The following is a 27835-nucleotide window of genomic DNA, read 5'->3' as shown; positions in this document are numbered from 1 at the left end:
TTTGGGAAGTAAGTGGAGGCAAGTTCTGGACAGATAGCCCACAGTACGCTTCTGGAACTCCAATGCAGGGGACCCAGAGCCAAGAGTCCAGCTGAGGAGAGACAGGATTTAGAGTTGAGATAGAATGACTTAGTGAGACATTACTTTATATTTGTTATTGTGTTTGCAACCCTGCTCCCAGAAGGGAGCAGGCAAGGTGGCTTACCCAGGGTGGTCTACGGGTCTCTGCATTTTGTTTCCCAGAAGCCTAACTTCCTGAGAAGTGGGGAGGGTGAGGGCCAATGTGTGCCTTCTTGGAGAGTAGGAGAGAGAGGGAGAGAGACTGAAGGAGAGAGATATTGAGAGAAAGGGGGCATGGATTACCTGTTAACAAGTGGTATCTCCTGGGCAAATGATAGGAGTTTACCATTAAACACATAATTAGACAGTTAATGTGATGGTTTAACATTAGACACATAATGAGTGTAATTCAGCATGTTAACAAAATAATGGAGAAAGTCATGTGATTATCTCAACAGATGGAGAAAAGCATTTTATAAAAATTTGAACATCTATTCATAATTTAAAAAATTTTAAAGAAAATTAGGAATAAAAGGATATCTGTAAAACCAAACATGGTACTTAATGGGGAAAAGTAAAAGCTTGCCTTTTGTGGTCAGGAACAAAACAAAGAAGTCCACTATTACTCCTTTTATTCAACAATGAATTAAGGATCCAACCAGTGGATTTAGGCAAGAAAAAGAAACAAGGACTGGAAATGAATAAATAAAACTGTCCTTTGTAGTTAAGATAATCTACAGATAAAGTATTACTAGAATTGAGTTAAGCAAAGTTGCTAGGTATAAGGTTGCTGTTCAATAATCAATTGTATACACATGACAATGAAATTAAGAAAATGTCATTTATAACAGCATAAAGTAATCAAGTATTGAGGAATAAATGAGAGATGTATAAGACAGAGGCCTATAAAATACTATTAAGAGAAATTTTAAAAGATGGAAATGAATGAAGGGATATACAATATCCATAAAATGAAATTCTCAATATACTAAAGGTGTCAATTCTCCATTAACTGATCTATAAATTTACAGATGTAATGCCAAGGAAAATTCAGCAGGTTTTTGAAAAGTAGAACTTAATATACTGATTATTACATTTATATGGAACTGCAAAGGACCAAGTATAGCCAAGATAATCATGAAAATCTAAGTTGGACAACTTGTCGTGCTGGATATCATAACTTACTACAAATCTAAAGTAATTAGGATAGTGTGGTATCGATGCAAAGATAAAAAGACAAATGGATCAGAAGAGAGAATCCAGAACAGACCCATACATACATGGACACTTGATTCATGATAAAGGTACCACTGCAGTGCAGTGGGTAAAAGTTCGTCATTTTGATATCATTTTGGTAAATGGATCTGAGCCAACTGACTATCCATACAAAAATAGTTAAAGCTTGATTCCTAGCTCATACCATACTCAAAAATATCTTCTGGATTTGGGGGTAGGTAAAGATTTCTTTAAAGCATACAAGAAGCACTAACCATAAAGAAAAAATTGACAACTTAGAGACTACATTCAGTTTAGAAATTCTGGCAAAAATCTCATAATGCAGGGTACTTGGCTGACTCAGCTGGAAGAGCATGTGACTCTTTGATCTTGGGGTTGTGAGTTCAAGTCCCCCATTGGGGGTAGAGATTAGTTAAAGTAAAAAAAAAATTGTTTTTAAATCTCACAATGAGAGCAAAGAGAAGGAGAATGTTCAGGAAGTAATAGAAGGATGAGTCCCTGGGATGGTCAATACTGCACATCCATCAGAGGGGGTCTTCTTGTGAACACCAGTCTTCAAGCCTGGCAGCCTCAAGGGGAGTGGTTCATTACCTTCCATCAGCCAACAGGTGGTGTTACTGCCAGTGAATGGTAGCAGAGGAAGGGAGCTCAAGGGTATAGGTGTGGGTAAAAAGGTGGGAGGGACCACCCTTGGCTCAGGAGCTAGAGCTTCAGAGAATCACTGTGAAGAGCCCGTCTCTTCTAGGGGAGAAAGACACCATGATGTATGAACTTCTTCCTATATAGAGAAGCTATCCCAGGAAAGAGAAAAGATATTTGGGGGTCCATCTAAACTACCTCACTCAAACATGTTCAATGCTTGCCTCAACTCTAAAATTGATCATGCAGTGGGAAAACAGACCTTGGAGTTTCTTTGGGCAAAAAACTTCTAGTCTGTCTTCGAAGGCACAAAGTTTATTGTTTTAGCTTTTAGCTTTGGATCCACAATCCACCTAGAATTCATTTTTGTGTACAGTGTGAGGTAGAGGTCAAGTTTAATTTTTTCATATAAATATCCAATGGACTCAATGTCATTTATTGAAAAGGCCATCCTTTTCCCAGTGCATGGTACTTCCCATTTTTCTGGGAGATTTTTCTTTTTTGGAAGAAGACCCCCACCAATATGGGGAGAAGGGCATTTTGCAGAATAGCCAGCAAGAGGGCTTGTCAAAGCTGCTGCCCACCTTCCCTTGAGTCCGTAAAGCCTGTCCACAGTGAGTCCTGAGCTAAATGCAGCCCCAAAGGCTGCCAGATCCCCAGAACACAGCAGCCTGTTTCCGCTGGGAAACCTATGTGGGAGGAAGGCAGAGAACTTTCTAGAGATGCTCTCTCGCTAGAAGGCTAGCAGTAGAGGCTCTTGGTGCCTTGCCCATATCCCTTTGGATTTACACTTCGCTTCCAGTACTTGTAGCAACATCCTGTAACAGCAGCCTAACTGGTGGCTTTTTCTCTGCAGGTAGGAAGGCAAGCCAGGAGTGCCAGAAGGGTAATTCCCTGGGAGCAGTCCTCAGGCAATTACAGATGAGGGCTGGAGGATCAATATCCCAGATTCTTTGCCACTTGGGTTGGGAAAGCTCTGAGGTGTGTTCTACACTGTCCCTCAGACTCCAGCAGGGAACTTGTCTCAGGTTCTGCTTCTAGGGGAACCAAAAGTAAGACACATGGGAAAGAACGTTGGATTAGTCAGCCTGGGCCATCATAACAAAATACCATAGACTGTGGGCTTAAACAACAGACATCTATTTTCTCATAGTTCTGGAAGTTGGAAGTCCCAGATCAAGATGTCACCTGATTTAGTTTCTGGTGAGGACTCTCCTTCTGGCTTATTGATGGTCACCTCACTGTATCTTCAGAGTGGAGAGAACTCTGGAGTCTCTTCCTCTTCATACAAGGACGCTGGTTCTATGAGACTAGAAACCCACTCCTCTGACCGTATTCAGCTGTAATCACCTCCTAAGAGACCCTACCTCCAAATACATCACATGGAGGGAGAGGTCAGGGCTTCAATGTATGAATTTCGGGAGGACACAATTCAGTCCAAAGCAAGCATCACTGATTTAGTCCTGCCTTCTGTGGACGAGGGGGTGGGCAGTGTTGACTTGGATGGTAGCCTGAGCACAAGTCTTGAGATCTTTGAGAACAGATCTCACATCTCATTTATATTGGTCACAGCACCTGACCCATCCCAGGAAACAGACTGTGACCACCATCTAGCTACCACCTGCGTCCAGTGCCAATTTCAGTTCTGCAGGTGTTCAGGCTGGGAGGACCTGGGCAGCCTGGTTGGAGCAGGGCGTGGGCTGGCAGGCTTTGGGGCTCTGCAACACAGGCTGGAGGCAGGAATGGAGTGGGAGGCCAAGTGAGCAGTGAGATGAATGGAAGGCTAGCCAGGTCGTGGGCCTCAGGTGAGATGAATCCTAGGTATTGGCCAAGAACACAAGAAGGAAGTGAAAGCCTCCAAAGGATAGGAGTGGCCCATCTATATTTGTCCAGAGGACCACAGGGCATGGGCCCATGGGTTGCAGTTTCCAGAGGCCAGAGGCAAGGAGTATCACCACCAGGAAGAGAGCTTATAAAACCTGAGGCCTGGAGCTAGGCCCTGGGTTCCCCAGAAGAGGGTCAAAGAAGTGGCTTCCAGAGTCAGCCATCCAGACCCTGGGGATGTAGGGGACACATCTCAGGGGACGGCAAGGGTTCATCCCAGGAGAGATCCCTGGGAATCTTCCAAACTCTGAGACAGGAGAGCCAAGGTGCCTAGGTCTGGGGTGGGGGGAGTAGCTGGGACTTGCTCAAATAGGCAACCCAGGACCAAAAGCTGCCCTCCCTTGCCCTGCCCAGGGGAGGCCCTGCAACCTCCATTCAGAATGGGTCTCACCTTGGAGCCTCTGTACAACTGAGCAGTGTTTCATTTGCGCTGTTCTGGTTCCCAGGAAGTCCCGTGACAATCTCTACCTTCATCCTGGCCAGACAGCTGGGGGACTGAGTCCTCAGTGGCTAGACCATGTTCCCAGTCTAAGCTTTGGGAGCAAAGCCCATGTCCTAGGTCCTCAGGCCTGCTAGCCTGCCCACCACTCCCAACAGTGCCTATGGCAGATATAGGCAGGTAATACTTACTCAACTGAACTCTGGGGCTGTTGAAAAAGCCCAAGGTACAAGAAGGCTGCACAGGGGAATGGCTGGGAGGGGCCCCAGGAGAGCTGCAGAACCGCTGAGAAAAGCAGACCCACGCCAAGGAAGCAGGCAAGAGAGGCTGGGTGGCCACTTGCAGCTGCATTTATTGTTCTGTTTTCTCCAACCTCAGCAGAGCAGAATATGAGGCCAGTGGCAGCTAGGCCCATTCCGTGGTGCTATGGGGCCAGCCAGAGTCATGTGTGTGTGGGGGGCCAAGAGTCCATGAGATAGCCATTGGGAGGAAGACCCACAATTCAGGGGGCCTGGCACTCCCTTTTCTGCACCCTCCATGCCGAAAGCCCCCAGTGGGATTCATAATGTGGCAAGCATGATCGTGCAGTCCTCAAGGGGGGGCAGCCCCAGGGGTCAAGCAGCCGTTGGAAGCTCCATGGGAGCCTGGGCAGGCCTCCTGAGGCTGCTAGGCACCACCCTTTACCCTGGAGAGAAGTCGGGATGCTGGGCCACTTGAGACAGGTCAGACACAAACAGGACCACCCCAGGCCACTCCTCCCTGAGCTGTCCTCTTTCCCACAGTCCCCATGCCCTGCTCCTGTCACCTGACGGTCTGATCTGCACAAGGTCCATCTCTTCCAGAGGAAATGACCCAGTGAGTAAAGCCCAGCATCCCAGGACCTCCCCAGGATGCTCTCCTGCCGAGAGCATCAGCACAGTGCTCGTAGGGCTTCCAACCAGCCCCGAGAAAGGGAGGTGAGACTGAGAGGAGCCTGTGGGGCTGGAGGCCTCAAGCACAATGAGGGCTGTTTAGGCTTTTGGATTGATGTCTGCCGGAAGCCCTGGCTCCGCATCTGTGCTGCCGTCCAGGACATGAGTGTGTATCCCAGAGGGACCTCCAGTCCAGGCTCAGTGGGGGCAACACCTGCAGACCTGGTGGGGAAAGGGAGAGAAGGTTCTGGAAAAAGGCTGGTTGCAAGGGGACAGGAAACCACTTTTCTCCATCTGTTCAGCTTGGGCCACTTGGTGGTGGGGTGGGGATGGGAGGGGCTGGGTGGCCCTGACAGCTGTCTAGGGAGCTGAAAGTCCCTGGAAAGGGAGACTCAGACCCTAGGTCCCCACCCTTGTTAAAAGTCTTTTGGAGAGTCTATCCAGGTCCAGGGGAGGAAGCAAGACCCAGCCAGAGACCTACCATGTTTAGGAGTAGGCCAGGCCCTGAAGCCCCCGGGCTGAAGAGTGGAACTTGTCGGAATCCTCAAAAGGCTGGTCTGAGGTAAGCAAAGAGAGGAAGCATAAGCTATGTGTAGCCTGGGGACTTTATCTGCCTGTCTGCCTCCGGGCTGATGACAGCATGCAGGGCACAGGGCAGTTTCTGAGGGCAGTGCTCTGGAGAGCCTTGCAGGCACTCAGCCATTCCTAGTCCTGGCCTGGTCAGCACTGCAGCCAGTTGGGTGAGGTGCGTCCCTCACACCTCTTAGGAGGGGCAGCCCCAGGCCCTTGCTTGCCTAACTTCCTCAATCGCAAGAGCCAACTCTGGAGTCTTCTTCCCAGTCCCGCTTCCTCCAGAAGGCCATGTCAAGGCGAGGAAACCTAGTGCCAGCTCAGAAAGGAGCTCGGCCTCTTGGAGTACTGACTCCTCATGCAGCAGCAGCATGTCTCCTCCCTCCCATAGGTTCACAGAATTCATCACTTCTATCATCCTCTCCCCTGCCTAAACCCCCACCCCGCATTGGTTCTCTCTGCTGGTAGGAGAAATCAGTGGCCTTTTGCTCCCCCAAATTCACACGTTAAGCTCCAGACATACTTAGGTTAGGGAAAATTATCCAAAACTTGGAAACAAGGCAAAAAGCATGACTGTGTGCCCTTTGAGATCATCCTAGAGCATTATCTAATGAGGCTACCCTAAGGGTCATCTTATTCGAGGGGATGTGACTCTCTAACTCACTATACACTACTAGTTAGGGCCCAGGCTTTGTTAAGTTGGATGTTGGCTTGAAGAATGATAAATGACAAACGACAACCATTTCACTAATGGCATGTGGTAGGGGTGACATCATCTCAATTTTACATCCATAAAATGGGGGAGGGGAAGCTGGACTAAGCCTTATCCAAAGTCAGTCCCCTTCCATCCGATGAGTGACCCCAACTCTCACAGTGGTGTGCACCACCCTCCGGGGGACACCAGGAGGCACAGTCAAAGGCGTGCAGTCTTTGTGGGGTTTCTCCAGCTCTGAGTGTTGGGTCTTTGTTCTGTCAACCAGGTAGGGATGGGACCTTGGGAGTAGTTTCCAGACCTTCCCCAACTAGGATTCGAATCTTTTCCTTGGTCAAGTGGTCAACTGACAGTATTCAGGGTGGTGACCACACCAAGCTATAGGGGTGCTGGGAAGTAGGATCCAGATGGACCTCCTGGGACCCCTGCAGAGCTCCCTGCTCTACACCCTCCACGGAAAACTGGCCAACCAGAATGAGGCTCTGGTGAGATCTGGATGGAGAGGGTCCCTATAGCCCAGCTCCTCCACAGGCCATAGTGGGGCAGCATGGATCACCCACCTGGAAGTCCCTCTCCGTGGGCTCTTGGGCAGGCCTGGGGTGGGGAGCTGGGTGGGCGCAGCACAGGGGCGAAGGCGCTCCTCTGTTTGACAGCGGAGATCATGTTGACAGGCGAGAAGGAGAAGACGCTGGTGGTGGGGGCAGCGGCCGGGAGGGACATGGAGGAGGCAGCGGCCAGCGGGGGGCTAGAGGGCATGACTCCGGGGCGGGGCAGGGAGGGGCAGGCGCAGCAGGGAAGGTGGTGGGAAACACAACAGGGAGACAGCACCAGAGTGAGCAGCTCGGCTGGGGCCCTGGCATGGGCAGTGGGCCCCAAGTGGGCTGCTGACCCAGGCATCAGGCTTAGTTAGATCTCACTAGGGGGGTGAGGGTCCTGAGGAGACACCAATATAGGGCAGGGCCTGGAGGCAAGCTGGGAGTCTCTGGGGTCCAAAAGCACTTGCCTTTTGGGGGGCTCTAAAGACCCTTTCTTGGGGCTAGAAACGACAGGGCCAGACTAAGTCAAAATAAAAGCAAAACCAGAACACAACAAAACCCCAAAGATGAAAGACATGAAGAACAGAAGAGGTCACAGTTCCTGCTGAAAGTCACTGGGATTCTGAGATGCTAAGGAACATTCATGGGCCTTGGGGTACCAAGGTTAGAGTCAAAGGCCAGGGTTCATAGCAGAGCTGGGGCAAGTGGACAGAGATGTTTGGGGGTAGATTCCTATCATAAGGCCTCTCTGCCCAGGATCTCAACTCACACAATAAGCACCCTAACTTTGTCTACACATGTATTTCCCTTATCAACAACCACCTCCCCTCCTGCACTGGGTACTTTGTTCTCTTCCACCTTAATATAGGCCCTTATCACCTCTAGCTTGGGGCCTGGAGGCCTTCTATATCTCCTCCCTCCAGCCTTTTAAAACAAAGACACAGAGATCCATATCCTTGGATTTTCCCATTCGAAACTTCCTGGCCATCCAGGGCGATGGATTGCTCTCTTGGGACCAGCCAGAGAGTCTCCTGCATACAGGCTCTGTCTGCCCCTACTGCAGCCTCCTCTCCTGTGGGTTTCGGGTACCTCCGGATCCTCCTTTCTACATCCTCATCTGAACCTGATTCCCTGCCTCTCTCTTCTGAATACCAATAAGGTTGTGATTTGAGTGTTGTCCAAGCAGCTGGCATGGGGTGGGGATGGGAACTTCCTGAAAGAACCCAATAGCTTGAGAAGGCTGCCTTTGGCATTAGAGCACACCTCCACACCCCTTGGATTAAGTAATGTCTTCAACAGCTGCCCCTGTTCCAAATGTCCCCAGCCTCATGGAGCACCATCACCTTAAAACAGTGCTCACTGATAGATTATGAGGTCCATGGAGCTCTGTGGAGCGCTTGAGACAAATGCCAGAAAATGTACTGTATCTCTCAAGGTTGGGAGCTTGCAGCCACATATTGTAGCTTGGGTAGTACCGGGATCTGTGAGTCATACTGGGAGATGCTTGTGGCCAAAGCAAAAGACCAGGGGGAGGCCCAAGCAGACAGCCCCAGACCATCTGGCTAGGGCAGTTCTGGATGTCATTTCTGGCATGTCCTGACAAACTCAATGAAAACAACACCCCTGGAGCTGTGCCACATGCCACAGGGAATGGATGGGTACCTGGGTAAGAACTGGTCATGAGATGGGACTGGCCCTTAGGCAAGTCCAGGGTGTTTCCAGCTGATGCTGGAAGCAGGGCTAGAATTCTTGATCCTCTGGCTCAATGGGGAAACCCCAGATGGGGTGGCTTCTGTCCCCTGGGGCAGTGTGTTCCCCACTGCTGAATGCACTGTGTGTGTAGTGGAGGAGAAGGACTGGTATTCCAGATCCCACCAGTCTAAAATTTAAGGGGCAACCATAGAGTTTTTAAGAATGCCATCCCAAATCTGAAGGATGTGAGAGAACCCCAGGAGGGATAGGGGTTTTGGTAGGGAGAGCAGAGGTTTATGGCCTGCGTTAACATGGGCATGTGTCCCAGAAGCTGAGCCCACGGCACCAGGAGAGAGTCAGGTTCAAACCCACAGCTAGGAAGAGCAGGACCCAGGATGGGGAATCTCTACTCATTCTAAACGTGCACGGTGGCACATTCAGATCTGAGAACAACCCTAGGCAGGGGTGACACTGATCCCATTTTAGAGAGAGGAAACTGCAGTTGAAAGAAATAAAGTAGCTTGCTGAACGTCAGACAGATCCTGATCTGGACTTTCAAACCCTGAATCCTGCTGTCCGACCACACAGAATTCGCCTGCTCTTCGTGACCAGAACGCAGGGAGCCACATCTTCCCTCCTTGGATGCTTTTTTCCAGACCAAGGGGGACAGGTTTCGAAGCCCGTTTTGATGGAGCCATTAGTTCCCTAGGGCCTCCGGCAGGGGGCGCCAGCCTCCTCCCAAAGTCCTGGCACAAGCCGGAGGGTGGCGGTCCGCCAGGTTTCAGCCGGACATTCCCCGGTTGAAGCCCCCTTCAGGAGGAGGAGAGGGCTAGAAGCAGGTGCGCAACTGAAATCCGCAAAGAGACTAAAGGTGCGAGAACTGCCCCGGCCCAGGGCCCGGGGTGTGCAGCCAGGGGCGAGGGCGAGGGAGAGGGCGAGGCCGAGGGGCGGGGGTCCCGCGGCAGAGCCGGGTCCCACGCACAGAGGGCACGGCCCGGGTCTACCGCGGGGACAGAGTCGCGGGGAGCCCCCCACCCCCTCCCCTGGGCTGAGACCGGGCAGGCTGAGCCCCCAGGCCGCTCCCCGGGCAGGGGACACTCACTGGCGAAGGGCGAGGTGGCCGTGGAGCCATTGAGGAAGCTAGGGGACCCGGGCACGCCGAGGCCCGCCACGCCCGGCGCCCCGTAGCCGCCGAGGCCCGCGCCGAGGCCGCCGCCGTAGCCGCTCTGCTGCGAGCCGGGGCTGGGCGCGAACCCGCGCGGGGACGCGCTGCCGCAGCTGCGCGCGTAGCCTGCGGGAGAGGGCGGTCAGGCGCGCGGCGCTCGCGGGCGCGGGGGCTGCGCGCGGGGGCGGCGGGACGCACCCGGCTCGGGGCCCGGCGTGGCGTCCCCGACGGCGATGGCCAGCGGGCTGCTGAAGGCGTTGATGCCCACGACGGCGGGGTGAGGGTGGCTCGGGGCCAGGGGTCCGAGCGGCGCGGGCGCGCGGGGCGCGCTGTACAGGGCCTCGGCCACGTCGGCCGCGCGCTTCAGGAGCAGCTCCTGCGAAGACAAGAGCGGGGCACGGCCGGGCAGCCGCGGGCGCAGGGACCCGGGCAGCCCCCGGCCGGGCGGCGCGGCGGGGCGGGCCGGGGCCCTACCTGGTTGCTGCTGGGCACTCCGTACAGGGCCTCCGCCAAGTCGGCCGCCCGCTTCAACAGCACTTCCTGGGGGCGGGGGAGGACACAGCGGGACGGAGGGACAGGCCGCGGGGCGGCAGGGGCCCCCAGGCCGCCGGTCACCCTCATCCCCGGCCCGGGCCCCCGCGCCCCTCGGTACCTTGGGCAGCCTCTCCGGGTCTCCGGGGTGTCTGGGGATGGCTTTCTGTAGCCTCTGGAATCCGTAGTCAATGGTGGGCTCATTCAGGGCTGGGGAGAAGGGCGGCGTTTGGAGGACCCCCTCCCAGTGCCCGCCGCAGGGCCGAGCCGCCAGCAACCGGGCCGGGAGCCTCGCCGCAGACCCGCTCCACCAAGCCCAGCCCAAACCTCTCAGGAAAGTCCCGGGCACACGGGTCAGCGAGGCTGGGTTCGCGGAGTTTCCTCAGTTCCTTTCTTTGCTCATTCATTCAACAAATATTTACTGAGCCGGGCCCTGTGCCAGGTGCTTGGCATTAACACACAAGCACTATACCATCCATCTGTGATTCGAAAAAAGGCAACTGTATATCCGAATTAGCTTCTACATTCCTAGGGGCAGGGCTGGAGGGAGTTTTCTGTCTGCATTATGAGGAGCAACATATTCATTACAAAAATTAAAAACCTCAACAGCCTCCATTTATCACAGCTCAGATGGACTCCCAGCAGCATCTGACCCTTAGAAGTTTGCAGACTGGGTGGCAGACTCCTGACTAGGCTCCCCAGGACCCCCACCTCTCCTCCTCCTCCAGCCGGGGCCTGGACCAACTCACCAGCCTCAAAGCCCTATCCACTTTCTTCACTTCCAACTCCAGATTCCGTGAATTTCCTTCAGTTCCCCTTAAAATGTAAAGCACTCATTCCCAGGTCTTTACATTGGCCATTCCTTCTCCAGGTCTGTCTATCCTTCCCCATCTCTACCTCCCTCTTCATCCCTGCAGTCTCAGCTTAGCTCACCGAAGCCCACACTCCCCCTAGAGGTCCCTCCCACCCCTCCACGGTAGCTTCACTCATCCCCTAACCCCCATAGTTAGGACAGTTAAGTAGGATCCCTAGGGAGTGTCCGGTGCCTAGAAGGGCTAAGTGATTCTCTGCGGGGGGTGGTGCGGGGGTGGGGGGTGGGGGGGTGGTGGTGGTGGCTGGGGCAGGGCAGCTGGAGGAAGGTGGAGAGGGTCCTGGCCAGTGGTCAAATAGAGCCAGGATGGGGGATTCTACACTTCTGTCTTGTGTAAACTTCAATGCCCTGGCTTCCTGCAAGGGCTGTGTGTGTGTGTGTGTGTGTGTGTGCCTGCGCGTGCACATACACATACCACTTTATGCTCACACAGAGGGAAGACTGGGGTGGCTTGGGAAACCAAGAAACCCAGGATAGATTAGAGAGCATCAAGCCTATTTGGGGGAACCTTTGAAATAGATGTGCCACTGGAAATACTCTAGACCCTGGGGAGTGTGTGTGGGGGTAGGCTGGAGTGGGGGGAGTGCCCTGGCAAGGAGGCCCTAGGGAGGGAGGAAGTCCCGGTAGGGCTAAGACTCCCAGCCGGGGAGATGATTGAGGAGTCAGGCCAAAGAGGGAAACTGAGGGGCAGCCGGGGGTGGCGGGATTTAGCACCACCTTCAGCCCAGGGCATGATCCTGGAGATCTGGGATCGAGTCCCACATTGGGCTCCCTGCATGAAGCCTGCTTCTCCCTCTGCCTGTGTCTCTGCCTGTGTCTCTGCCTCTCTCTCTCTTTCTGTCTCATGAATAAATAAAATCTTAAAAAAACAAAACAAAACAAAGAGGGAAACTGAGAAGCTCAGCGAAAGGAGGTCCCGCGCGAGGAGGGGTCCAGGAGGGGTCCAGGGGTTTCGGTGGGGAAGAGACGGAGCAGCCGCTCAGGGGGCGTGGCGGCACCTTAGATATTGGCTGACCCGGAGACCCGGGCTCCAGGTGCACAGGGTGGGGCTCCTTCCAGCAACCCGAGGCCTCTCTGCCCCCACCCCCTGTCCCCCGCCTGACTCCTTACCTGTGTAGACAAAACGGCCGGGGGCTCCCTTGCAAAATTGCTTGGACTTGTAGGACAGGGTCACCTCCACCACCCCGGGAATGTGCCGCGGGGGCGTCTGAACCCGTATGGCGTGGGGCGTGATGAGCTGCGAGGGGAGAGGGGAGGCCTGCGGGTTCCAGCCCGGGGCGAGGGGAGGGCCCAGCCACGAGGCCCGGAGGGAGACTGGCGGGGGGGTGGCCCACCTCGCTCCACACGAGCACGTTCCCGAACACGACCTGCAATCCGTCGAAAAAATTGTCGCCGATGACAATGACGGTGGCGCCTCCGGTGGTCCAGCCCTCCCCGGGGCTGATGGCCTTGATACAGGGGGTGGCAGCTGGGAGGCAGGAGAGGAGCCAGATCAGGGCCTGCTCCCCGGGGACTGGAGGCTGGCTGGGCCCAGGGCAGCAGGGGCTGGGACGGGAGTCCTGACCTTCAGAGGGGTCCAGGCGGCGCGCCCTGCGACCGTGCTTGGAGTTGTTGTGCACAAACATGTTGTCGGACACCGCCAACACGTGTCCGTCAACGCTCACCGTCGTGGACACCACCACCTGCAAGGAGAGCGGAGGCCAGCCTGGCTGAGGCCCTCAGGGGCTCCCTGGAGAGGACTGATGCGGGGCATCAGCAGCTCCAGCAGCTCCCGGAGGGGGGGCTGGGTGCTGGAACTCAAAGTCATTGGCATGGGAAAGAGATTCCCCCAGAGGCTGAACTGGGGGGTGGGGGGCAGCAGCTCCATCAATCCACAGCCCAGATGCGCTACCTCTGGCTGCCCAGGGGAAGTCACTCCGCAGGAACTAGAAAAATCAAGAGGCCCGAAAAAAACTCTGGCTCCTTGAGCAGAGCAGCTACGGTTTTTGCGCACGCACGCACGTAGCACGCACGCCCCCTGGGCTGTATCCCTGAGGCTCCCAGGCAGGAATGTGTCTGAGGCAAGTGGGAGTGAGATTTTTGACTAAGGTGGGGAGATGGCATCAGCCAGAGAAGCCATCAGCAGGAGCTCCCCGCCCCCCTTGGGAGGAAATTGGGGCTGCCTCCTCTCCCTCCCACCCTTCACTGGGAGGGGTATGCAGCTTGGGGATGTGGTAAGGGCAGCTGCTCTCTGCTTCACGCTATGCAAATTAGCTGGGTCGTTAATCATGTAAAAATGTCACAATTAGCATCTCCTTAAGTGGGACTCTAATGAAGCCTCCCTTGGCAGCCAGCATAAGTTGAGATGGAGCTGCCCTACCCCCAGCAGGCACCAGGCCCTGAAGCACGGGGCTGGGCAGAGATCTGCCTTGAGGCTTCTCCCAGGGTGGCAAGACCACAGCCTTTCCCACCCACCGCATCAGGATGGCTGTGCATCCTGGGTGGGTGCACAAGGGGACCCCTCTCCCAGACCCACCTGGAAGCGGCGCATGTCTCGGGGATTCCCCGCATTCTTTAGGCAGTTCTGGTTGCACTTGAGGAAGAACTTGAGAAAGAACCTGAAACAGTGTGGTAGGTGGGCTCAAGGGCTGGGCTAAGGGGTCTGGGAATGGAAGAAGTGCCAACTGCTCCCTCCCCTTCCATGCCCCTTCCCAGTGGGGCAACTCCGCTCTGCCCTGCCGGCTCACACAAGGCACACATCCCATGTTCCCACCACCATATATATATAGTGCATATATACAGATTGCCTGATATACACCAAGTAGACCCTTCCCAACAATTCATTCACAACACAGAATATCCACCCCTGTGCCCAGTGTAGGATCACACAGTGCTTATTTATCCCACAAGGTATATACTCATCACATCCACGCAAAGGATATTCACCATAAATAATATGTGTGTGTATACATATATATATCTACTACTCATGAATTATACCCACCGCATGATGTATATGCCATATGTATGTAGTATGTACTCACGCTTACCTGTGAACTCATCCCACATGTATATTTGTCATAGTATATGTGCATCACACAAACAGTGCATCCACATCACAGGGCATATCCCTCCTCCCAATATACTATATCACCCATGCAATGTATACTCATAATGATACACCTATTATGTGTAGTATATGCCTTATACACTGTTACTCACAAGATAGAGCCAACACACAGTGTATACCCCCTACGCTCAGGGTATACCCTTCACAGGACATATACGACACATATTCTACATACAGCCCATAGTCATCATACACATATGGTGTACTACTCACAGAGTCTACACCCATCATGTGCAGTGTATGCCCATCTTATATATGCACAGAAGGAATATGAGAGTATATCTATTAATATACCACTTTATGTAGTATATGATTACCCAAAATACAGTCATTGCAAATGCTGTATAGTCATCACACAGAGCAAGCAGATCACCCTTCCTCCTTCACAGTAGATCCCACCAACAAATCCCTCTTGCACACAGATCTCACTCACATGTAGCAGACCCCCTGCCACAGCACAACTCACTCAGATCTCTTTTGCACATGTTCCACATTCACTATTCTCATAGCAAAAACCTCATCAGACAGAGCCTATGCCCATCACACACACATGGTGTACCTGTCAGACACGCTGTACATATACACAATGAATACCTCCTTTTCACTTACAGTAATTGGAATATCTAATTTAACTCCCTAGAGTTGTCTCCAAAGCCTGCAAGCATGAACTTCACATTCAGAGGAAGATTTGTCACAGATTCTATAAGTTACTTCCCAAAGAGGAGGTCCCTAAGTGCTGGTAGGGATGGGTACCATCCCTGGAATGAGGTGTCCCAAGGGGCAGCCTCTCATTAGGCACTAGAACCAGTCATTTTCCTGGAGATTTACCTCTACCCAGGCCTGGCCTCTGTCCACACTGCTGACATCTTACCACCTGTCATATTCCTCCACCCAGTGAATACCCTTCTGGGAACTCCTTTCATTTTCCTTTCTATAGGGACATTATATCCGCACACATTTCCATCCACAATGAACGTCCCCTCAAAATACTTTCATGTTGTGTAGACCTTCTATACGGCCCCGAAGAGGAGCATTCCAAAATGCAGGTACCTCATATGACCCCAAATGGTACACACCCACCATGTAGACACCCCAAATTCACCCCTACTGGGTACACTGCAGTGCAGATAGCTTATATGCTCCCAAACAGTAGTCACCCCAGTACAGATGCCCTGTATACTCAGTAGGTCATCCCAAAGTGCAGTCACCTCAAATGCTCCCAAACAGTATAGACACTCCATTTATCTCACATTATCTGGCATAATAATGATTTCCTATATCCATATGAGACATGTCATGGTGTCAACACCCTTATGGCCATAGTAGTCACCTTATGTATGCCCCACATTTACATGACATAAAGTGTAGACACAATCATCACACGTGGTACAATCCACCTCATTTCAATTCCATATTCATGTGCTCAGTCCTTTATGAGGTGCTAGAAGGAGGAGGGCAGACATCCAGACATTGGGACAGGAACAGTCCCTGTCCCGAAGGGGATTAATGCTAGCTCATAGATATAGCTGATGATGCAAGCATGGGAGTTGTCCCAAAGGTGACATGCTTCTCTTGCATCTACACACATGCCCACTACACCCAACCCCACTCCCAAACGTACAGAATCCAGAGGAAATGTTTCCTGAGATATGGGCTCTAGCCCAGGTGTCGACTCACTCTGCGGTCTGGGGTGAATCCTGCGTCTCTAAGCATCCATCTCCAGCCACCAGGAGAACAGCAGACAGCAGCAACTGCTGGCTGCTGAGGCACCTTCTAAGGACAGCCTCTGGGATATCTTTTATTTCCAACCTCCCATGGCCTCACTGCTGCTTCCTGCAGTGGCCTGTCCCCCACCTGCACCCCTGGGAGCCCCCGCAGCCCTTCCTCAGCACGTCTCCCCATCCTTCTTCCTTCCAGTATAACTCACTTCCAGAAATAAATCATGGTAGTATTTGTTCTGGGTCTACACCACCCCCCACTCCCTGTCTGGCCAGGCTTTTCTGGCCATTCTAGACTTCAGGGACGGCCCCTCCCTCAGAGCCCCAAGGCCTTGCCTGCACCTCCATCTATGGGGACCCGCCCCCAGAACATCTCCATTTTTAAGCCTGGGTGACATTACCTGCAGGGTGCAAGGAGCAGCCACACAAGGCCTGGGTGCTCCGTGGGCGTCAGTCCCCTTTCCCTGCCCCCTGAACTTCTAGCTTAGAGCTGCAGGCAGTCAGTGGCAGCGATGTTACAGCTGCCAACTGGTAGTCTGTGAGGCTGCTCTCAGCCAGTCAGGGGCAGAGCCAATGCAAACAAGTCTCCAGAGCGTGGGCTGCTACCATGGTGCACCTCCTGATGCCCGCTCCCGCCTCAGGGGGCATTAAGAAAAATGACCCACAACTTGAAAATGAGGCAAAATGATGACTATGAGTCCTTTCGAAGTCATCCTGGGACAGTGGTTTTCAGTGTGCCACCTAGACCAGCAGCAGCAGCAGCAGCAGATTCACCTGGGAACTTGCTGAAAATGCAGAATTTCAGACACCCCCCCACCGCCCCGCCGCTGGAGATGCTTCAGGTGGGGCCCAGGCATCTGTGTTTTCATAAGCCAGGTGATTCTGATGCCTCCTAAAATTTGAGAGGCACTGCTCTACAACAACACTGTCCAGTACAGCGGGCAGCCGCTAGCCCCATGTGGCACTGAGCCCTTGAAATGTGGTTTGAATTGAGATGTAAGTATCAAATTCACACTGAATTTCAATGATTTACTTAGAATAAAAAGCACAGAATGTAAAATAGCTGACTAGTAATATTTTTGTATTGACTACATGTTAAAATAATATTTTAGATATATTGGATTAAATACACTATATTGTCATAATGCTACCAGTTTCTTTTTATTTTGAAAATGAGGCTACTATAAAATATAAAATTATATTTGTGGCTTGTGTTAGATTTGTACTGGACAGTGCTGCTCTAGAGACTTGTTAGCAAAGTCACCCAAGTGTTATCTAATTCTCTAGGGGAAAGTAACTTGGACTTGTATTTGCTACTGATCAGGGCCTAGACTCTGTAAAGGTGGGTTAATTTGCAGGAAATTGCTAAGATGCAAATGATTTTTATTGGGAGAAGTAAATAATTTGTTTGGTAGAGAAATTAGCCCTAAAGTTTGTAATTGTATCATCCTACAGACATTAACTAGTTTTGTAGCTAATTTGGCAACTGTATTCCAGTGTTGTTACATACCCCATTTCTTCTCTCTTCCCCTTCCCTGGAAAGAGCCTGGTAGGGTCTGGGTAAGTGAGGACCAAGTTCTGGGACATCCCACAGGAACCAGAGGCAGGAGATGGGATACTTTGTTGAAAGGCTGTGAAGCCTTGCTGGTCAGCTGGGAAGCAGCCACCAGCCAAACTTGGGTAAGCCTGGCGGGGGCAGGGGGAGGGGCATTTTCTGAGCAGCCCTCAGCATGAGTTTGGAAGTGAGCCTCCAGTGCCCCATGTCCATGCTTAGTTTGGGCTCTGGGGAAGCAAAACCAGGCTAAGTACACAGCCCTGGCTGACCTGAGTCTCCCCAAGGAAGTGAGCATTTTAGGAGACTCCCTGGGCCAGGGCAGGACTTGTGCCCAGAGCCATCCCTGCTGTGGCCATGAGGCTCTAAGAGGGCATGTCTCCTCATCTAGGCCTCACAGGAAGAGGAGCGAGAGAAAGGTGAAAAGACCTGCCATTAGTCCATCAGACTTACTGTAAGAAACATACCAAGAAAACACGAGCATGAATTACAAATGAAATACAAAAGTACCCCCCTCCTGTCCCAACACCCCAAAGTAAAAAGTGATCCAGGTCTAATCTCTCAAGCACTTACCAGGAGCCTACAACTCTCTTGAGCTCATCATTGGCATTACCTTGTTAAATCCTCTCATAACCCAGAGGTGGTATAGGTCTGCAATCATTCCCACTTCACAGATGAGGAAACCAAGGATAAGTGAGAATAAATGACAAAGTCATAGTAAACACCGAAGTCTGGACACAGGCCTGGGACTCTCTGACCCTGATATTGACAGGAGTCATGGAAAATTCTCTCTAATTGGGGCTCTCAGGGACACCTGGGTGGCTCAGCGGTTGAGCCCCTGCCTTCAGCCCAGGGTGTGATCCTGGAGACCTGGGATCGAGTCCCACATTGGGTTCCCTGCATGGAGCCTGCTTCTTTCTCTGCCTGTGTCTCTGCCTCTCTCTCTCTCTCTCTCTGTGTGTGTGTCTCTTATGAATGAATAAATAAAATCTTTTTTTTTTTAATAAATAAAATCTTAAAAAAAATAATTGGGGCTCTCAGAGTCCATCCAACCTGCCCCAGCCATGAGCCTCCTTCCAAAGCAGCCCTGAGAGGCAGGCGGTACAGGGACACGTTTAGCCATTTCATGGCATTTTTCTCAAGGTCACAAATCCAGCAAGGATGCAAAGAGACTCAGGTCCCCTTGCTCCTATCTGGGAGTCTTTGGCTGTTGTGGCTGTTGCTGTCAGCCTGAGAAGGCGTTTGGGATTAAAGACCCGTTGCACAAGATGAGCCAAGAAGAGCTGGTCACTGTTGAAATTCAGGGAAGGATACTGGTGGTTCATTATTCTATTCTGGCCTAGATGTTCAACATTCCCCATTATAAAAAGGTTAATAAAGGACAGATGAAAAGGGGCACCTGCGTAGCTCAGTGGTTGAGTGTCTGTCTTTGGCTCAGTTCGTGATCCCAGGGTCCTGGGATTGATTCCCGCATCAGGCTCCCCAGAGGGAAACTACTTCTGTCTCTGCTTATGTCTCTGCCTCTCTGTGTGTCTCTCATGAATAAATAAATAAAAAGAGAGAGACCAGACAAAGCGCTGTGGACGGTGGTCATCCAGCTAATAAGGCAATTCAAGGGTGGTTAGTTCTGCATCATGACTCGGGCGCCTATGATTTAAGTGAAAGGTAAGAGCAGTTTGCTCGCACACCTGCCTTACCACATCCTGAACATAGCTTAGCCTTTCCCATCGTTCCTATAAATGCGTTTTATTTCTCCCTGTAAAAACAACTCTAGATGAAATGAAAATGAACCTTCCTTGTCAATGGAAGCAAATGTTGGGTGGAATGTGACTCTGGTGCAAACATCTGATGTATACATAACTTCTCAGGGGTGACACCACTGCATAAGGAAAACTCTCCAGCACAGCACTTTACTCAGAAGAGGAAGGAAAATGTGGAGGTGAGTGATGTGAGTCCACTCGCAAACCCTAGGTTCCTGGGAGTGGGGGGTAGAAAGCAGTGTCCAGGTGCCACAGCGTGGGTGGGTGCCTGCTGGATTCCCCGACCCCCCGCCGTTGTGAGCATTGGCTGTTAAAGGGCTCACAGCTGCCCCCACTACAAATTATCCTCAGCTAGAAGCAGATGCTCCTCACAAGCAGCCAAAGACAGACTGACATCACACAGAGGACCAACTCCCTGTGCTTTTCAGGTTCCAGAACTCCCCCAAGGGCTCAGGATGGTGTTAGACTCCAGTTGAGACTGTCTCCTTGCTAATCTTATCCTCCAGATGTTGTTCCTCTCTTTTTCTTCCCAGGGCTCTCCTCCAATAAAAATCCCTCCCCCCCCTTTTTAAAGATTTTTATTTATTTATCCATTCATGAGAGACACAGGGAGAGAGAGAGGGGCAGAGACACAGGCAGAGGGAGAAGCAGGCTCCACGCAGAGAGCCTGACGTGGGACTCGATCCCAGGTCTCCAGGATCAGGCCCTGGGCTGAAGGCGGCGCTAAACCACTGAGCCACCCGGGCTGCCCTGTAAAAATCCCTTTCACAAGCACCCCCATCTTCAGCTTTGCTTCTAGGAATCTCATCCTATAAGATACCAGGTTGCACACCTTTGAACCATCTTTACCCTCCTGACATCCCATGAGAGACGCACTCTGAGCAGAAACCACGTTCCTACTTCCAGAGGCAAAGCTGTTAGTAATCAAAAGAGCAGGACTAAAGTCCAAGGATGCTTACAGCTACAGGACCATCAGGAGCCAGGCTACGGAGGTCTAGATTGCAAGTGCTGGCCAAGAGAGCCTTTCCCAATATGATGTTCACTAGCCACATGTAGCTCTTGAGCACTTGACACGTGGCCAGTGTGACTGAGAAACTGTTTGCAATTTTGTCTCATTTTAATTTATTTGCTTTTACTTATTTATTTTTAAATTTATTTTTGAGTAATCTCTACACCCGACATGGGACTTGAACTCACAACCCTGAGGTCAAGAGTCTCACATTCCACTGACAGAGCCAGCCAGGTGCCCCATGGTTTCATTTTAATTTGAACTGAGATACTCACATGTGGCTTATGGCTACCAACCATATTGGATAGTACAGATCAAGAAAGAGGAAGTGATGTGAATGGATATATGAGTTGGGGCAGAGTGTTCCAAACAAGTGTCCTGTGACTGCCTTGGGAAAGAAAACAGATGGGGAGCAAGGTGTAAAATAAAACTGGATTTTTATTTCTAAGTGCACAGCTGGCATTACAGCCTGGGATGGGGAATTGGGGCCAGGGGAGTCCTCTGCTAATTTTGACTGGAAACTGCTTGCCTTTGAGCTCATGAGTCTCAGAAGAAACAGAACATCTTCTGGGGGCAAGGTCTGTGCCCTATTTTCACTGTCTGCTGCTGCTCCCTGCCCCCAGCTCAAGGACAGGCAAGGATACGGCGGCTGGGCCATTCATCCCCTCATTTATTTGACACACCCATTTAAAAAGATGTATTAAACACCTTATGTGTGTCAGGCAGCACAATCAAGAGGCAAACAAGGTCTTGAGAAAATTACAGTCTAGCAGGAAACAGAGAAACCTAAAGTATAGTCAGTACGATAGAGTGGTGGACACAGCAGGATGACCTGCCCAGGGGAACTGCAGCAGCCACTCTGCCTGGCAGAGACGGAAGGGCTCCCAGAGATCACATTTTATCTCAGGCATTTGGGACCTTGAAAGACCAGGGGCATTTTCCCTCAAAGAGGAGTAAGAGGCAGGGGGGCCCTTCATGCAGAGGGAATAAATAGCCCTGCTGAGGACTGGGGGCATGCATGGCACACTTTCCCATGCATGCTACCCAACAAGATGGAGGAGGAGAGCTGTGGACCAGGGCCTGGGGGTTTGCACCAAATCCTACAGGATTTGGATCCTCCGGGTGATGGGGAGTCAGTAGAGGGTGCCATATCGGCTATGTCGTTTGGAAGCATTTTGCCTCCAAAAGGCCTAGGCTAGAAAAAGGGATGGAAGCAAGAGGGTTGGTGTGATAATCCAGGTCCAGGTTGGGGTGGCCCAGATGGGGTGGCACGCTATTTCCTGATCTCAGCCTGGGGCAGCAGCCAAAGCCAAGTGTCTCCAGGGCCATAGCCACCTGCCAGGCCTGGACCTGGCCTCCCCACCATGATCCCTACTTGGGGCAGAGGTGGCTGCAGTGCAGATGGGCTGGGGGCCTATAAATAGCTGGGACGCATACATTAGCATGCCAATGCACCCGCACCCCATCCTCTATGCTAATGGCCCACCATGCGCCTGAACACCTTCTGTTCCCCTGCATGCATTTGCATGCACAATTAGCATAATCTTGTATAATTAATGAACAGCGTCAATTTTAGCTCCTAAGTAATTTGATTAACATGTTGATAGGGCACTTACTAGGCTCTCCAAACCTCAGGGCTGGGCATGGGGCCTGAGGAGAGGGGGAGAGGTGGTAAAGAGACTGCTACAGGGGCCCCCAGCTGCCCATGAAGAGCAGTGGTGACTCCACTTCCCAGAGGGATAGAGGGGCTGCTAGTGGGAGTCCTCTGGGCACCCCACGTGGAGCAGCAGGGCCAGGCTGGAGCGCGGTTACAGTGGGTCCCTGAGCACGAAGCCCATTTTGTGCCCATGTGGACACAGACATACACACACATCCCCCATGTGTCCCCTTAGCCTTGAGAGTCCTCTCTGGATGCAGGACACTGGGTTCCAAGGGAAGAACAGAAGAGGAGCAGGGATGGAGAAAAGGCAGGAGGGGATGGGGAACTGAGGGTATGGATGGGCAGGTGGACTCCACAGAGGTAGGAGATGTGCTGGTAACTAATTTGGTGATATGAAGGGGAATGGAGGGGTCCCAAGACTGAAGGGAAGGTGTGTGTTCTTCTGGCTCTGGGTGGGTGAGCCAGGCTCCCAAGCAGAAACCTTGGCACCTCCTACTTATGAATCATGTGAGAGGCAGAGGTTGGGGGTTAGCAAGGCCTGGCTCTTTCCTTAACGTCCCCGTGACCCAGAGCAGAGAGGACAGAAGGCTGAGAGTTGCCCCCTTCCCATTCAGAGACAGTTCCATTCCTAGCCCAGACATCACAGGACCCTTGGCAGAGGCTCCCACTCCACTCCTGCTCATCTGTGACCATATCAGTCAGGAAGCTTTCCCCTAGCTCTAACTGACTGTCTTGGTGCTGTTGAGGCTAATTCTCTGAGACAGGCAATCAGGCTGAGGGCGGGGTGGGGTAAGAAATGATATTGTGCAGAACCTGCATAAGGACGCCTTACTTCGCAACATTCCTTTCCGGGGGGTTAAGAGTCAGCTCCCTGTTATGAGGCAACTGGAGCTGAGTGAGGTAGGGGCCTTGCTCCAAGTCGTCTGGCCAGTCTACATTGGCTTGAGTCTCCCAACTCTGAATAACTCTTAACTTTATGGAGAGAATTTATCATTCAAATTGCAGACAGTGATTTGCCACCCATCTCCCATTCCACCTATTATGGTCTCCCAGACTTCCTCATCCTGCACTTCTTCTCTCCTCCAATATCCTCTGGGGTCATTGTCCATAGTTCTATTCCCAGTGTAGGGGCCCGGTTCAGTTGCCCAGAGATTTTCCCTTAAATTTGTTCTGAATTAGGGGTGGCTTGAAGACTCCTGTCTTTGGGTGGTCCCACTAGGGGAGGCTTGGGGAGCCATGGAAGTCATGAGGAAATCTCACACGAATGCCATCTGGTTCTCAATCTCTCTCCCAAATGCTCTCAGCTCTGAAAGAAGTGGAGTAGGGAAGGAAGCGCGATTCATTCTGCAGGCAAGAGGGAACCTCAGTCTTACCACAGTACTGACCCAGTAGTGAGGTTCTAGGACACCAAGGAAAATTGCCAGAATGGGCCCCAGACAGAAGCCTGTGTTTGCAACAGCAGCAGTGTGGAAGCAAAGACCCCACTGGAAAGAGTGGAAGGAGGTGGACAGTACCGTGAGCTTGTTTTGTGGCTATGCAGAAAAACAGTGACTATTGCATTGACTGTTAAGAAGGAAAGTTGATTCTCTAGCAGCTCCCTTCTTATCATTGCATTTGTTAGATTGTACCTGACCTAGAGACTGTATTTAAGCTTGCCCACAACAGGGTAGAATAAAACTTACCTCTGTCAGGTAGCTCAGACACAACCTGTTTCAACAGTATCACTACAATATCCGCTGTGTACCAGGCACAACTACATGCCAGAGTGCATGCGTATCCCACAGCTCCAGTCCACCCCTGCGAGCCAGAAGAGAAGAGCTGTAGACTTCCCACCAGAGGGAGTCTTCCCCACCCACTCCTACACCAGGCCAATCAAGAAAATATTTAGTCTTAGAACTATGATGCCCAATATGGTAGCTGCATGTGGCAAAGCTTGAATTAATTAAAATGAAATAAAATTAAAAATCCAGTTCTTCGGTCATAGTAGCTACATGTCAAGTGCCCTATAGCTACATGTGGCTGTTAGCTACCACATTGGTCAGTGCAGAAAATTTCTATCCTTGTAGAGATTTCTACTGAGTGTTGTCTTAAAGCTTTACATTGATCTTTATTTTCTTCTATTATTATACAAAGGCTTTGCATTAGTCCCATGTTGGGCTCCCTGCATGGAGCCTGCTTCTCCCTCTGCCTCTGTCTCTGCCTCTCTCTTTCTCTGTGTGTGTGTCTCTCATGAATAAATAAATAAAATCTTTAAAAATATATCAATTGCAGAGATAGGATTTTGAGAATTGCAGAGAAATGACCTATGAAAACCCATTCCTTGATAATGCAAGAGGAACACAGGCAAAAACTGTTGAAATAAACTTTTTCAGAACTTGGAAATTAACAAAAGTTTTGCACAATGCAAGGAGTATTTATTCAAAAGAAATGGCTGAATTTTACTAACAGAGAGCTTTGCAATATTTTTATTTGCCCTATTCCCCATCCCCTTCTTTTTAGCTGTGCAGTAGACTTGAAAACCAGCAGCACTGCAACCATGGTAGCTGGGAAAACTAGCTGCCTAGTAGCCACTGGAAGGAGAAGACTGGAGCTTCTCAATGTATACTCCCAGACAACTGTCAAATTTGATCTCTCTGGCAGCTCCCTGACAACCCCATTCACTGGAATAGTCATTTGATCTGAGCCAGAGTTTGCTTAGTGGGAAAATCCCTATCCTTGGGGTGTTTGTTGAGAACAACCTTTGGCAATTGTTTAACATTGCTGTTGCTGGAGGCAATGACACTAGTTGGGGCAAACAAGACTCTGGTCAAAAACTTTAAAGGAAAAACTGGGAACGACATGTTCATACGGTGGCTCTGAGAACCTTTCATATATTCCTGGAGATCTAGGAAGCCATGTAAATGTGCAGGAAAGAGCACATGTCCAGGAAAGATCTTAGAAGACCCTAGTCTCTCATCTCTGGCTGATCCTAAAACCTGCACAAGTAGGAAGTAGAAGTTAAGTCAGAGTTGTAAATTGCTGGAACAATGAAGGCATGCCCCAACACATATGCAGCAAATGATTTGGCAAATGATTGAAGACAAATTGGTAAGGCATTTAGGAATGCCTGTCCAATCATAAGCTGACCACTAAGCTAATTGAACCAAAACTTTATAGAATTAGTACATAAAAGTCATAAAGTAAACAGATATTAACAGCAACAAACATTGGGAAGGGGGATGTGATTTCCAGTTATTACACAATATTATAAAAATACCCAGTTTTCAATGAATAATTATTTTTTAAAGGTTTTATTTATTTATTCATGATAGACACACACACACACACACACACACAGAGAGAGAGAGATACAGAGAGAGAGAGAGAGAGAGGGAGAGAGAGAGAGACAGGCAGAAGGAGAAGCAGGCTCCATGCAAGGAGCCTGACGTGGAACTTGATCCCGGGTCTCCAGGATCAGGCCCTGGGCTGAAGATGGCACTAAACCACTGAGCCACCTGGGCTGCCCCTTCAATGAATAATTATGAGATATGCAAAGAAACAGGAAAGTATGGCCCATACATGAGAAATAAAACATCAATAGGAATTGTCCCTGAAGAAGCCCACATACTAGATTTACTATACAAAGACTTTAAACCAGCCATTATAAATGTTTAAAGAATTAAAGGAAACCATGTTCAAAAAATTGAAGTATGAGAATACTTCACCATATAGAGAATATTAATAAAGAGATACAAATTATTAAAAAAAGAACATTTAAATTCTGGAACTGTGGGGCACCTGGTGGTCGCTTACCCCCTCCCTTTGCCCTTCCCCCCACTTGTATTCCCTCTGTCTCTCTCAAATAAACAGAATATATTTTTTAAAATATTTTATTTATTCATGAGAGACATACACACAGAGAGGCAGGGACATAGGCAGAGGGAGAAGCAAGCTCCCAGCAGGGAGCCTGATGCGGGACTTGATCTCAGGACCTTGGGATCATGAGCTGAGACGAAGGCAGGTGCCCAGCCACTGAACCACCCAGGTGCCCCTAAATAAAGATTTAAAAATCTTTAAAAAATAAATTCAGGAGCTGAGAAGGACAACTGAAATGAAAAAATTATAGACAAACTCAACAGCACATCTGAGTTGACAGAAGAAAAAAAGTCAATGAATTTGAAGTAGGTCAGTTGAGATTATCTAGTTCTGGAGGAGAGGAAAAAGAACAAAGAATGAACAAAGTCTAAGATGTTGTGGGAAACCATCAAGTATACTAATATATTCATAATGGATACCTCAACATGAGAGAAGAAAGAGAATGGGCAGAAAGAATGTTTGAAGAAATAATTGTCAAAAACTTCCTAAAGTTGGTGAAAAATCCTATTCTGTGCATCCAAGAAGCTAAATGAAAACCAAGTAGTAAAAAAAAAAAGAAAGAAAGAAAGAAAGAAAGAGAAAGAAAGAAAGAAAGAAAGAAAGAAAGAAAGAAAGAAAGAAAACCAAGTAGTAATAATTCAAAGAGGTCCACAATGTAGACACATCCCACTCAAACTGTCAAAAGCTGAAGACAAAGAATCTGGGAAGCAACAGAAAGCAACTCATTACCTACAGGGAGCCTCAATAAGATTAACAGCTGACTTCTCATCAGAAACTATGGAGGTCACACAGTTATGGGATGACATTCAAAGTAGTGAAAGAAAATGACTGTCAACCAAAAATTCTATACCAACAAAAGTATCCTTCAAACACGAAGCATAAGTTTTTGGAAAGTTAAATAAATATGAAAGATGAATTACAAAATTTTCAGATAAACAAAAACTAAAGGAATTCATCACTTGGTGGTGAACTTTCTTGAAGTTAGTTAGATCTTTCTTATAGGAAATATTTATGGCAATGCTTCAACCTGAAATGAAAGGACATGAGAGAGTAATTCAAATCCACATGGAGAAAAAAGAGTACTGGTAAAAGCAACTATACAGGTAAACATAAAGGACATTATAAATATATTTTTGTAACTATTTTGTCTTCCTACATAATTTAAAAGGCAACGACAAAAAAAAAAAAAAAAAAAAAAAAAAGGCAACTACAGGGGCACCAGAGTGGCTCAGTCAGTTAAGTTTCTGACTCTTGGTTTCAGCTCAGGTCATGATCTCAGGTTTGTGAGACAGAGCCCTGAGTCAGGCTCTGTGCTCAGTGGGGATTCTGCTTGAGATTCTCTTCCTCTGCCCCTCCCCCGGCTCATGCACATGTGCATGTGCTCTCTCTCTCTTTCTAAAGTAAACAAGTAAATAAAATCTTAAAAAAAAAAAAAGGCAACTATACATGTTTGGGGGCAAGGAGTATATGAGAACTCCCTGTACTTTCCATTCACTGTTGCTGTAAATCTAAAACTGCTCTAAAAAAGGAAATCTATCAAAGAAAATTGCGTAAAGCAGTAATTATAAAACTGTGTTGATGGGTTTATAATGCATATAGATACAATGGGATTGACAGGGATATAACAAAGGAGAAAGGAGGCAATGAAGCTCTATTAAGAGTATTGTTTTGGGGGATCCCTGGGTGGCTCAGCAGTTTAGTGCCTGCCTTTGGCCCAGGGTGAGATCCTGGAGTCCCCGGATCGAGTCCCATGTCAGGCTCCCGGTATGGAGCCTGCTTCTCCCTCCTCCTGTGTCTGCCTCTCTCTCTCTCTCTGTCTATCATAAATAAATAAATAAATCTTTATTTTTTTAAATAAGATTTTATTTATTTATTCATGAGAGAGAAAGAGTGAGAGGCAGAGACACAGGCAGAGGGAGAAGCAGG

At 50.0% G+C, this 27835-nt stretch overlaps 1 protein-coding gene across 3 annotated transcripts in view; it reads right to left on the bottom strand.

The window, feature by feature from the left end:
* Positions 1-4586: 4586 nt before the first annotated feature.
* The window catches only part of EBF4 (EBF family member 4), a 57988-nt gene continuing 34739 nt past the window's right edge, over positions 4587-27835 (bottom strand). The window contains exons 8-18 of one of the 3 annotated variants that reach the window (XM_072736232.1): positions 13762-13843; positions 12811-12928; positions 12581-12714; positions 12357-12483; positions 10497-10585; positions 10319-10384; positions 10043-10220; positions 9782-9970; positions 7012-7209; positions 5651-5726; positions 4587-5391 (exon numbers count right to left, since the gene is read on the bottom strand). In XM_072736232.1, the coding sequence (XP_072592333.1) occupies positions 5656-5726; positions 7012-7209; positions 9782-9970; positions 10043-10220; positions 10319-10384; positions 10497-10585; positions 12357-12483; positions 12581-12714; positions 12811-12928; positions 13762-13843 (1252 nt within the window). In that variant the 3' untranslated portion in view covers positions 4587-5391; positions 5651-5655. The remainder of the gene's footprint in view (positions 5392-5650; positions 5727-7011; positions 7210-9781; positions 9971-10042; positions 10221-10318; positions 10385-10496; positions 10586-12356; positions 12484-12580; positions 12715-12810; positions 12929-13761; positions 13844-27835) is intronic. The other 2 variants (XR_011996956.1, XM_072736233.1) reach the window with 2 other exon arrangements.

This window comes from Vulpes vulpes, chromosome 14, assembly GCF_048418805.1.
Source record: "Vulpes vulpes isolate BD-2025 chromosome 14, VulVul3, whole genome shotgun sequence".
Taxonomy (NCBI): domain Eukaryota; kingdom Metazoa; phylum Chordata; class Mammalia; order Carnivora; family Canidae; genus Vulpes; species Vulpes vulpes.
This window is presented reverse-complemented; position numbering and strand designations above follow the sequence as displayed.